The sequence below is a fragment of the Dendropsophus ebraccatus genome, chromosome 3 (assembly GCF_027789765.1).
Source record: "Dendropsophus ebraccatus isolate aDenEbr1 chromosome 3, aDenEbr1.pat, whole genome shotgun sequence".
Classification (NCBI taxonomy): Eukaryota; Metazoa; Chordata; class Amphibia; order Anura; family Hylidae; genus Dendropsophus; species Dendropsophus ebraccatus.
Window position 1 is genome coordinate 139,474,964 of NC_091456.1, and position 13,844 is coordinate 139,488,807.

The following is a 13,844-nucleotide window of genomic DNA, read 5'->3' on the forward strand; positions in this document are numbered from 1 at the left end:
GCTATATACTACAGGGGAGACCTCACAGGGGGCTATATACTACTGAGGGGGCTATATACTACTGGGGGGAGCGCACAGGGGGCTATATACTACAGGGGGGACCTCACAGGGGGCTATATACTACTGAGGGGGCTATATACTACTGGGGGGAGCGCACAGGGGGTTATATACTACAGGGGGGACCTCACAGGGGCTATATACTAGCGGGGGAAAGCACAAGGGGGGCTATATACTACTGGGGGGGACCTCACAGGGGGCTATATACTACGGGGGAGAGCACAGGGGGGCTATATACTACTGGGGGGAGCTCACAGGGGGCTATATACTACTGGGGGACAGCGCACAGGGGGCTATATACTACAGGGGGAGAGCGCACAGGGGGGCTATATACTACTGGGGAGAGCTCACAGGGGGCTATATTCTACAGGGGGAGAGCGCACGGGGAGGCTATATACTACTGGGGGGAGCTCACAGGGGGCTATATACTACAGGGGGAGAGTGCAAAGGGGGGCTATATACTACTGGGGGAGCAACAGGGGGCTATATACTACTGAGGGAGAGCGCACAGGGGGGGGCTATACACTACTGGGGGAGCAACAGGGGGGCTATATATTACCAGGGCAGTCACCCCCTTTGTACCTAATATCAAAGGCCTGGTGAGAGAGAAAAAATGCCAGTTTCCCCGCTAATAAGCAGCAATTCTGTATATAAATAGTTGAACGTTTGTGACAAAGTAACAAAACACGTTTCCTACTGATGTTCAGCTTGGACCTTCACCTGACAATTGACCCCGGTAAGTGGACCTTCACTAAAAGTTGTTGAGTACCCCTGGTGTAGAGTGAAACTGTCTCAGTTGCCCCTAGCAACCAATCAGATTCCACCTTTTATTTTCCAAAGAGCCTGTGAGGAATGAAAAGTGGAATCTGATTGGTTGCTAGGGGCAACTGAGCCAGTCTCACTTTACACCATGTTTGATAAATCTACCCCAGTGTGTACAGGATGAACCCTTTACCACAGCCATCAGTGATATTTCTGAGAGTTTTACTTGGAGGTCATCCACTTTGTGAATTCTGTCCCTCAATTTATTTTATAGCCGACTCAAATGAACAGTAACTGGATTAGCAATCGACATTATGACACACAGTTCCACCCTACTACCCTATTTCATAGGAAAAAGCCACAACTCGTGCAGAAGCTAAAAGGAGGTCATAAGTCTCATGCGTGCACACATCTATTACAAGCCCTTTGCTTACTCATTGACATTTCATTACGTATCGAGTTATTCTATTGAGGTAGAGGATTGTTTTACACATATACCTATATATCATTCAAGCTTTTGTAAGTTTTTCATTTACATGCTTAGCTATTTCTTTTAATAAAAAAACAAAAACACAATACATATTATATATAATATATATATATATATATATATATATATATATATATATATATATATATATATATATACATACATACACTAACAGCTATTTGCCACTATGGGAATTTCCTTCTGATCACTATGTATAGAATGCTGAGGTATCACATCATGAAAGCAATAGCTCCGACCTGACCTGTCAGACATTAGGGACTACATTCTGCTTTGAGTTTATTCAATAGAAGTAGGGTAGTGCAAGCCAAAGTTACACACAGAACACAAAGGATCAAAGGTCTACAAGCAAAACCAATTTATACAAGTGTCAAACACCCCTTGAATGTAATGGAACTGATTGCAGCACCCGAGGACAGAGGTTACATGGAGGCAGACCATGTGGCTGCTATAAATAGAGGGCATTGGCTTTCATTGTTTTATCCTCTTCACCCTTGGGTGAGGCAGAGAGGAAATACATATAACAAACAAAAGGGAGGGGAGATGACCCAAGGCTCATGATCCAAGTCATATGTAGGCACCATTATAGGGGGGTACATTATAATCTTTGCCATGAGACCAGTGATCCAGCCAGTTAATTGCTCTGCCATGTGCTTCTTCTGGCTCTTGTGAGCAGTTGGGACTAGGCATGGTCCAAACAGAGTTCGGTTCGGGTTCGTACGAACCCGAACTCTCGGTAATGCTTCCCGCTGTCTGCCCGCTCCGTGCAACGGGCGGATCCAGCGGGAGGACCGCCTGGAAAACTGAGATACAGCCATAGCCATAGGCTGTATCCCAGTTTTCCAGGCGGTCCTCCCGCTGTATCCACCCGCTCCATGGAGCGGGCAGACAGCGGGAATCTGATGCCGAGCATTCGGGTTCATACGAACCGGAACCTCGGAGGGTTCGAACCATCCCTAGTTGGGACCTGAACACCCTTGAGCAGCCTGATCAAAACTTTTGACATATTTGTGTGACAATGATGGAATCTAACAGTTTCCAATTTTGAAGCAGAAAGCCAAAGATTTTATTGCATGTCCATTGTACAACAGCGTCGTTATGACCATAGAGGCACTGTCAAGCATTGCAATAAAATCTTGGGATTTTTGCCAACAGTGGGAATGTCATTTTTCCACAGTGCATTTACCTGCACAGGCTGTGTTTATGGACTTCATTTCATGGTGCCGTTGGATCTCCATTTTCATATCTGGGTGACATGTCAAAAGTTTTTAAAGGTTACACATTACACTTTGAAAATCAAACACTGTGTGCTTTCTTTTTAATGGCTGAAGAAGTTTGATGCAGTCCTAGGAAGCCCTAAAAAATATAAGTTCACACAATGTGAAAGTTTATTAAATAACGGCCGTAGTTGCAGTTTTGCAACCACAGCCGTTATTTAATAAATTGGCCAATCTTATTTAAGTCTTTGGAATCCCGGCCGGAGTGTATACAATACGGCCAGCATTCCAAGCGGCCGCACAGAAAACTGACATGTCAGTTTTGTGCGACCGCTATTCAAGACTGACAGAGCAGACAATGTACAGTGTGGCTCCGGCTGCACTTTACATTTTCGCCTATAGTTAAATGGAATGCGGGCACACTCCAACGGACGGTCGCTATCTTACAGAATGTGAACCTGGCCTATGGTTGTATACATATTTTTCAGGAAGCCTTAGGGACCTATTCCACCGTACGATTATCGTTCGCATAATCGTTAACGATTACCAATCTCAAACGACCGCTATTGTGAAAGAACTGAAAATGTTCACTCATTTCCATGGAACAATAATCGTTACTTATGATCGTATTTGCTATCATTTTTTTCTTCGCTATTGCGTTCGTATCTACTGCGAACGGCCGAACGGCGTCTTATTCAATGCGAACGATTTGCGAACGAGCAACGATAAAAACAGGTCCAGGTCTTATAAAGCGATCAACGATTTCTCGTTCGGTCGTTAATTGTTAACTGCATTTCAACCGAACGATTATCGTTTAGATTCGAACGATTTAACGATAATATGAACGATAATCGTCCGGTGGAATAGGGCCCTTAGGGCTGCATCCAACTTCATTAGGCCACCGGTAATCAAATGCTGTGTGTTTGGGTCCGGACAAACCCGAGTGTACTCAAGGCTTGTTCATCTCCAGAAGGTTAAACATCACAGAAATTGCAAAGAAACTAAAGAAAAAGTGAAAGGTCAGCTTTCCGGAGTAAAACTACGGCCTTGTCTTATTATCATACAATTCTTAATAAACTGGATGCCGGATGGAATAGGCCCGAAAACATAACACAAATCATAAGCATAAAACAGTCTCCATACACTAAAGGAATCCACAAATTCACCATAAAAACCTGCCTATAAAAGAGAAATGTTGCTTTAACGTAGCCATTGACATCTGCTGTTTATATACTCCTTACAGTTGTTAAGCTTTTCTGTTTTTCACGAGTCCCAACAGATTACCGAGAAGACGGTGTAAATATTCTTCAGGCATGTTTACCTCATTATCCGTCATGGCAGATCAAGTGCTCTCCGCATAATGATGAGAGGGAAGGGAACACAAACCAGGTCTAAGTTATCAGCCTCAGCCAGACGACCTGGACTTATTGCCCCTTTATAGCAGCCATTGGCAACAACAAATAAATCTTTTATAGATTAAAAATAGTTCTTTTTCCTAAAATTATTCCGTAATGAATCTGGCCAAGGCTTGCCATAGATATTACAAAGCTGTCAGCTGAACGAACACTCTCAGCCCAACATTTCTGTGCTCCGAATTAGGAAGGGAGGGGGTAAGCTGCTGCTCCATGCTTTCCCAATATCTTCCACCAGGAAAAAAAACCCAAGAGGCCCCGTGTCCCTGTCACCCACAAGTATTCTTTCAAAATAACCTAGTGAGACATGTCAAAAGCCATTTTCTGCTTGAGCACTGGCCCGACTCCGAACACTGGAGGCAGGCCTGGTACCCCCATTGCAAAGCAGGGATACGTCACTGAGGGGAATCTCGAGCATGCTCGAGTTCATTCAAACCTGAGCGTTCGGCATTTGATAAGCGGGGGCTGCTGAAGTTGGATAAAGCCCTAAGGTTGTCTGGAAAACATGGATACAGCCAATGACTATATCCATGATTTCCACAATGCCTTAGGGCTTTATCCAACTTCAGCAGCCACCGCTAATCAAATGCCGAACGTTCGGGTTTGGATGAACTCCAGCATGCTCCAGGTTCGCTCATCTCTACTCTCCACCAATAAAGTTTTGACTTATTTAAAGTTTATTTTATAAAGAGAGAGTGCCCCTTGAATTACCCCTTTACACAAATAGTAACCCTGCTGCGTTTGAAACAAATAGTAACCCCTACTGTCATCTTTCTTTGTTTTCAAACATCATTTGCAAACAGATTTTTAGAAGGTCAGATAATGAGGTGATTTCAGATAATCTCCTATCAGACCTGACATTAAGCACAGTCACAACTGCACACTGGTTGGTGTAAATAATAACAGCAACAATAACTATTATTATTATATATTATATTATTTTTTTAATTATTATTTCTATTATTATTATTAGTATAGCGCCAACAGATTCTGCAGCACTTTTTTTTCTTTTTACAAAATTTCTTGCATAAATCCTACCCTGTTTATGGTACACTTGCATAATACTGATTGGGTATAATACAGTTGCCATCACAACTGGGCGGAGGGGGGGGGGGGGTGCATGGCTACCTAGTCTTATACTTTTAGTGGTGTACTGCCCCTGGCTACACATCTGTCATGATTTGCAAACAGTCGCTGCTTTTTTTAACCTCAGTTTTGCACAAATCAGGGCATCATGACATTATCTATCCCGTACTGTAAACATCATGCTAGTGCTGCCATAGTTAGAGTGGAGTGGGGGGGGAGAGTGGAGTGTGGGGGGGGGGGGGGGTTTAACATCCCAGGCCTATAGTAAAGTTAATCCACCCCTGCATACTGTCAGTCTACATCTATCCTTCCCCAGAGAATACATCCTTTGAAGAATCTGCATCAATCTGACATGTTATAGAAGTGCATCAGAAGTTCTGATAGGTAGGGACCTGTCACACAATTTACCTATATACTGTATATGGATGCTCGGATAGGAAAAAAAAAAATCATCTGTCAGGGGAGAATAGGAAGGCCCACATGCATATTAGGACAGTTTACTAGAAAAATCCTGTTTTGAAAAATCGTTTAGAGCAGGGGTCCTCAACTGGCGGACCGCTGTCCGAACCCGGACCGCGGAGGCCAGCTGTCCGGACCCCTGGTCAGACCTCCAAACTGCCCCGGATCCATTCCGTTCCGGGACAGTTAGGAGGTCCCGCTCCCCACCGCACTGCCTCCCGCCCCATAGGCATACTGTCCCTAGGTTGCAGTACGCCTGTGGGGCTGGGGGCAGTGTCGGTCCGGCCCCGGCTGATAGGCGCTCTCTGGGGATGTCCCGGGGATTTCCCAGCAGAGCGCGCACCACTGACCTTAGTGTACGCCGTCGGCCTGCTCTACCGGGAGTGCAGGCCGACGGCGTACACTGAGGTCAGTGGGGCGCGCTCTGCTGGGAAATCCCCAGGACATCCCCAGAGAGCGTATCAGCCGGGGGCCGGACCGACTGGAGAAGAGAAGACAGGCGCAGCGGGGGAGCGAGGTGCTAGGTGAGTTGGGGTTTGTTTTTGTTTTTTCTCTGGGGGCCATCTATAAGGGTAGAGCGCACAGGGGGCTATATACTACTGGGGGGAGAGCACAGGGGGCCTATATACTACTGGGGGGACCTCACAGGGGGCTATATACTACAGTGGGAGAGCACAGGGGGCTATATACTACAGTGGGAGAGCACAGGGGGCTATATACTACAGTGGGAGAGCACAGGGGGCTATATACTACTGGGGGGAGATCACAGGGGCTATATACTACAGGGGGAGAGCACGGGGGGCTATATACTACTGGGGGGAGATCACAGGGGGAGAGCAAAAGGGGGCCTATATATACTACTGGGGGGACCTCACAGGGGGCTATATACTACAGGGGGAGAGCACAGGGGTGCTATATACTACTGGGGGGAGCTATATACTACTGGGGGGAGCTCACAGGGGGCTATATACTACTGGGGGGAGATCACAGGGGGCCCTCACAGGGGGCTATATTCTACAGGGGGAGAGCACAGGGGTGCTATACACTACTGGGGGAGAGCACACAGGGGTGCTATACACTACCAGGGCAGTCACCCCCTTTGTAGCTTATATCAAAGGGCTGGTTAGAGAGGAAAAAATGCCAGTTTTCCCGCTAATAAGCAGCAATTCTGTATGTAAATAGTTGAACGTTTGTGAAACGATGTTCAGCTCGGACCTTCACCTGACTATAGACCCCGGTAAGTGGACCTTCACTAAAAGTTGTTGAGTACCCCTGGTTTAGAGTATGGGATGTGCATTTCCATCAGCAAGTACCATTTACCGATACTGTATCATTAGCAGTGATTATATGAACACAATTAATTATGACAACACTAAACAATGGTTTTGTTTCCTGCACTTAAACTTGACAATAATCATAACTAATGACTAATTAGCAATTGTTATCCAAACCCTGAATTTGATTCACCGCTGCTGCCGAATGTGAATGCCACTCTAGGGAGTCCTGGAAAACACGGATAGAGCCATAGACTATAGGCTGTATCCATGTGTTCCTGGCAACCCTAGGACCCAGCAGAGAATCAAACGCCAAGCATTTGTATATCCGATAACATTGCCAAACTCAAACATTTTGACAGATTCACTTACTACTACTCACAATGATAACGTCATGTGCCTTCAGATTGTTGTCAGTCAGTGTTACCAAACTTGTGGCAAATCTACAGCTCCCATTGTGCCTGGACAGCTGAAGCAGTTATTACATAGGAAATACACTTTTGCTAAGACTGACGTGTCCAGGTAGCAGACAGGCCCTCTTGTTGGTTTGGCTATTTTTATATTTATGAAGATTTTTAATTTTACACTTTGGTCACAAGAGATCAGTTAGTGACACCCAAACCACTTCCTGAGAATCGTCTCTGAACGACAGGAAAAGAACGTACTTAACATGCTGCACTGAAGTCATGAGAGCCCTATGCACTGAATAAATAGTTCACAAGATCATAGTACAAGTGTACAAATCACATGCAGACACTGCTGGCTCAAGCATAACTTCTATTGCAAAGTAAGGTTTGTGCAAATCATTCACCGGATGCATATGTTCTCCCAGGAGAAGCCTCTTGTAAATATCAAACTACAGTACAAGATTTCGTTTTAAGAAAACATGCAATATTAAAAATAAATAAATAAATAAATATGTATATATATATATATATATATATATATATATATATATATATATATAAACAAACAAATGTAAAAAGCAAAACACAAATGAATGAAAGTCGCAAACAATACATTTCAAAATCATTAACATATATATTAAATTTCATTAAAGATTTCGTGGGGGAACACAGCCATTGCGGTATATAGATGGCAGTGTTCCTAAAACATATATTGGTCAAAATTCCAATCTTGTTTTTCAGCAGTTAACTCTCTGGATTAAAAAAAAGTTTCAATTGTGGTTGATAAGAGTCAAAAATATATATTCTAAAATTATATGTATTGGGGGGGGTGAGAAAGACTGTCACACACTTAATAAATCAGTTAGCAGGGTTCACATCACCTTTGTGTACTCCATGGCATAGTTACTTTGACAAAAACAGAATGACAATGTATCTGTTGACTATGTTTGGGCCATTTCTCGCATCAATAGATTTAATTATTCTAACTCAAAAAATGAGTCCAAGTCGAAACATAGATTCGCTCAGAATATGAGCCCTTATCTCTAAAATTATCAAGTAAAGTGCAGTTCTTCTCTAAACAATGTCAACCATATAATCTGGAGTTTGTTGTAGGGGTAAGGAGGAATCACGTTGGATTACAACCCAATGCTTTGTTCCACTAATATCTAAATACCAACAGACATGTCCAGCGTGCGCTTATTCTGCACTCTCTGTAAACACACTCCTTCCTACCCAGGTATACATATTTAATGGCCATAAACCTAGGATAGCTGAAGGCCGATGGCCAACATTTATGCATGTGATGTGTGTTAAAGATTTTTCAATAGGGAGATGAAAAGCAAGCTGCTGCCAGACTTCTGAAAACAAAATGAAGGGGCATGTTGAATCCAAATGCCCAGTCCTCATCTCCTTTAACATTCTGCCAACACCATTCACATAAGAAGGTTGTCTGGTCCTCAAATTGGTGCAGACATCTGGATGGCCAGCTTAAATGCATGGCCGTTTACAAAGATATAAAACTGCATTTTTCCTCAGAAGCTTAAGTGCCACAGCTATGAGTTTATAGTATTGTCCCTGGAAGCTGAAATGCCACACCTATCTGCAGCTCCACCTGGTAGGGATCTGACAGATTCCCTTGGTAGCTTCCATTTATAACTGTAAAGCCCCTATTACACAGGGCGATTCAGAGGAGCAAACAAATGTCAACCTGTCAGGTCAACGCTCACTTGCTCCTCGTTCACCGCTCATCGTTCTACGAGCGGGTAGTAGCAGGGGGCCGCAGGGGGGGGGGCCTGCCCGGGTGATCGCTGGATCCTCCGGGCAGCCCACGGAGCGATGGCAGCGTATCACTGCTATGGTGATCGCTGGTCTTTCAACATGTTGAAAGACAACGATGAGCCAACATCGTGCATGTCGGCTGATCGCTGTCTTCTATTACGCTAAACGATTATCAGCCATAACAGTCGGTATCGGACAAACACAGCCGATAATCGCTTAGTGTAATAGGGACTTAAATTTGTTGTATGAAGGACACAAGGGGTGCTTAACAGACCCCACGGGCTTATTATGAAGTCGGCCACTTACTCAGAAAGTTGAACACTGTATGCAGCACTATTTTTCCCATGTCGAAAGCTATAGAAGCCTGTGAACAGAGCCTCTGATGCCGATAAGAACATAGTCTACATTCTGCACCGGATATTACAGCTCCACAAATGTAAGAGGTTACAGAGTCTATTCTAGAAGGACTAGAATACAGAATTTTGGTTCACAATGTTGCATATGGTAAGAAGTATCAAGAGCATTCACAAGGACACAAGAAGGGAGACAGCATTAAGAAGTGTACATTACATTAAACCCACCGTCACGTGACCAACAAATCTCAGGGGCCAGAAATACTAGAGCATAATTTTCATTAGCGCTATGCTTTATTATCTATAAAGTGCCATTTCATCCAGGCATTACTCATTGTGAGCCGTGGCATAAACCTGTCAGAGAGGAGAAATTGATTTACAAAGCTTTGGCCATTTTACATGGCAATGTAGTCAACCTGATCCCTTTATAATGCATTATGCAGAATACAGAGGAGCAGCTATCAGATCTGCAGTTTATGAGGCACAAACGCTGGCCACCAGCAGGAAAATGGCACCAGAAATACTGGCACAAAGCCGAGTTCACACTAGTACAAATGCATAGTGGAGCAGTTGCCCAGAGCAAGCAGTTTGTTATGATCAATCAAGATCTGCTTGGTTGGCGTGGGCAATTCATCCTTCACAATCCTTTTCTTAAAGTGGATGAGAGAAGCACGTGGCTAAAGCTATATTCACACGGCAGTATTTTTCATCCGTTTTTATGGACCAGGAAATACGGAATCTATTACAACCCAATATTTTTAATTGATCTACTCATATTGCAGATTCGCAATCCAAAAGAAAAAAAAAAGGAAGTGTTGTAATACGGTCTGTAATTACGGAACAGACACCCCAATAGAAGATTATGGACAGTGCAAAATTTGCAGAGAGTGCATTGCAATCTACGAAACCATTTGTATCACAGATCCATTTTTTAGGAAATCACCAAGCTCCTCCTGCCAGAAATGTCCTGGCAAGCATTTTATGACTGTAAAATGGGACCCCCGATGACTATGTGACCTTTTTAGGGGCGAATGGGACAGCTAATGACAACCATTTTTGCCACTCCCATTTTTTCCGGAACGGATTACAATACGGAAGACACTATGGATGCAATACAGACTTTTTTTTGCAGATAAAAATGAGAGTAGACAGATTTTCATCCTTAAAAACAAATGGACATGTGAATGTAGCCCAAGTGTTTCTCTTCTTGTTGTGCTTGTTGCTGTAGAAGATGGTTGCTTAGGCTCACTAAGAAACAACCAGCAAGATGTGGAGAGAAGCACTTTGCCTAAATGAAGCTGGAGAAGCATTAAGCTATCAGTGGGGGTCTGAATGCCCACCAGACCCTGACCAGTATTAAAAAAAAGCCCATTAAATAGACATGTCAAGATGGCAGAAACACTTTAAAATGAATGGTCTAACGAAAAGAGAGGTGCTCTTTGTAGTGAATCACTGCTTTAGCTTATTATTGGAGATCACAAGCCAAGAATCCCTCTATATTTGACTCAGAATGTCCTAATATTTGAACATACATTACTAACCCGTGCAGACATCATAATACAGGGTCACTTTACTGTCCAAAGCTACGATTTTAGTCTATGGGGCACGGGATGGTTGGATTCACTGGATCCAGCATTCTCATCCTGGACAGCTCCAGCTCACCAGACACATGTTTAAACTCTGGATTTAAATAGGGTCTCCCACTCAGGCCTGCGTTGGGTAAGCATGTATTAAATGGCTATCCATTCCCTAGAATTGCAGGACTGGCTCTGATGTATTACACTGCTGCACAAGTGGCAGAGTGACATATCTCACTGGCTGAACACCAAGGGTTTTGGGAGTGCGGAACCTTCTTTTTGCAGAAGGGTTGTCCAGTTGGGACAACTCCTATAACTACACGTTTTCTGGGAACCCGCCAACATTTTAGATATGTTTCTGCTTTGTTTTTAGTTACAGGTAATACTAGATAACATGTCATTTACCTATAGTGAAAACCACTGCACAGCCCAGTAACAGTCTCTCTGCACACTGCTGATGCCACAGGTTGGTGTCTCACAAGTGCATTCAGAACAACAGATACAAGTCTTCACCCAAGCACAGGTCTGGTGACCAGAACTGACAGCTGTCAGTAATATGAATACAAAAATACACATATACCATGCTATCAGAAAACCTGCCATATGCTGAAGGTGTTGTGAAGAATTATAAAGGTGGTCTTCCCACTAAAAATGATGAGAAGGAGAAGTCAAAGAGAAAATATCAATGAGAAATATCTTCTTCCCAGGACGGTACATTATTCGCACAATGAATGGGCCCCAGTGCTGCAACTCCTTCAAAGTTTTTCCTGTGCAGCAGCATTGCTGATCCCCCTTCCCCCACACACAATGTGCAACCCTCCTCACTTTAATGGCTGTTTCAGTTCTCTGCAAACTGTGTGTCTAGAAGCACCAATGTGCAGGTATAAAAGGTCTCCTAGAGATTGAATAGGCTGAGGTATCAGAAACTGGACCACGATGGGCAAGCAGTGCAGAATGACCGCTATAGGAACAGCTTTAAAAAGTAATAATTATAATGTTACCTCTGAGCTATCTATGCATAGGATGCATGGTATATACTGTATAGACAAACTGCACATACACAGATAACAGAACAGCAATTGTCTGCTCATATAGGATCAAGAGCATGGAACATTTCTGGTCAAAGTACAATGAAAGGCGATGTCACTCAGAATGAAACTCACTGTGCAGTCAGACGTCATTGCGATATAGCACTTATAATCAGCTCGTCTGGACTGCTCCAATCTCAAAGTGAGACGACTGATAACATTCATATATATGATCACGACAGGATAAGGAAGACTTCTATAGAACCTGCCTAGTCAATGAACAGCAGAAGATATGTCCTTGAGCTGTCCTCTTCTGTCACACTGCTAAAAACCCTGTTCAGACCATTTCTTAGTTCCATCTTCAGTGTATACGACAATGAATATAATCCACGTTGGAACGTGTAAGGGGATTGTCATCCAACTTTCTTAGACTCCTGAATGGAAATCTGGATATTATTATAGATCCATACTGCAGTGGGAGTTGCATGAACATACAAGTAGGCACATTCTGTGTTCATGGTTATAGGAACTCTGCATTACATACTCTGCAGTACCTGTTGGCCATACTGGTTATCACACAGCTTTCCAAGGAACAGATAAAGAAGCTTCTCATAGTCTCAGTAAAGAGCAATTCAATAGTTCAAGTCATTTTTTGGCTATAAAACATTCTTTACACATGAATCTACTCTATAGTATCATGACAGCTTTGTCTGATCTACTGAATCCCAATGATCAATAAAAATGAAGTTTCTGTTGAACATCCGTATTTTTTTTAACAGCAGGCACAATACCATAGGCTACACTAGCACTGCGGTTAAAAATAAAATACTAAAAGCAAAAATTCGAATGTGAACAGAACCTAAAATCTCATTACGCTCCTTGAATTTTCAGCCACTAAAATATTAAAAAGTTATGAGAACTTCTGACCCCCCACCATCTCCAAGCTTCATATAATGCTACACCCCTGCAATGGCTCAGGTGATAGGAACTTAGTAAAGTTCACCCTTCATGTCAGTAAGTAAAACATGTAACAATGACCAATCATAACATTGCAGGCTACAATGAGTCCACCTGGAAGGGTGAGATCCCATCTGAAAGCAACAGCTTCACACATGGCTGAAAAGAACTGCTCAACTCTGCACATCCCTCCAAAAAACTTGCTGCTCCACTGAGAGAACAGAACAATGAAACTGAGTGAGACTTTAAAGCAACAGGTGAGGTACAGGGAACCCCAGCACATGCATGATGCATATAGTCCTATCTGGGTGTTCTGTGGTCTGGGCAGGACTTGTGCCCCCAGCTCTGACCTCTCCTGCAGGTGAGAAGGGTAGAAGCATTGCATGCACTTACAGCCATATCTGGGTCTAAGCAAGGGTGAGATCTCCTCATGGTGCATCCTGTTAGCAGCTGCTACACCTTTCACTTCTCCCTCTTGAAGAAGATGCTTCAATCCAGTGAAAACGAGTAGATCTCAGGGGCAGATGGATCCCAGGATCCTGCACTCAGGTCCCTTCTTCTCCTGCCTGTTGCTTTCAGGCTGTGTAACAGTGTGTGAGATCTCTCCTCCTCCTTCTCCCCTGTGCTGCTCCCTCCTCCTCCTCCTCCTCTCTCTCTCTCTCCTTTCTATAGACTTTCCCTTGTGCTCACAGCATTGTGTTCTGCAGCAGTAACCTATCAGCGCCACCTACTAGATTTTTCTTATCACAGAAAGAGTCTGATTTAGTAATAAATGAGCACTGAGCTTTATTACTTATTATTTTTTTAGTAGAAGTGAATAAGTACTGAGCATAATTTACTGAATGATTTTTTTTTCCTTCAGTCTTGTAAATTCTCTACCTGTTGAGATGTAGGTATATTCCTATTACTTTCTATGGAAAGCCAAACGATTACTGTACTTTTTTTTCCTTTACAAATCCAATAAATGT

At 43.4% G+C, this 13,844-nt stretch overlaps 1 protein-coding gene across 2 annotated transcripts in view; it reads right to left on the reverse strand.

Moving 5' to 3' along the window:
• Positions 1 to 13,481, reverse strand: part of IQGAP2 (IQ motif containing GTPase activating protein 2) — a 195,886-nt gene extending 182,405 nt beyond the window's left edge. For both annotated transcript variants that reach the window (XM_069962769.1, XM_069962768.1), the window contains exon 1: positions 13,270 to 13,481. In XM_069962769.1, the coding sequence (XP_069818870.1) occupies positions 13,270 to 13,315 (46 nt within the window). In that variant the 5' untranslated portion in view covers positions 13,316 to 13,481. The remainder of the gene's footprint in view (positions 1 to 13,269) is intronic.
• Positions 13,482 to 13,844: the final 363 nt, after the last annotated feature.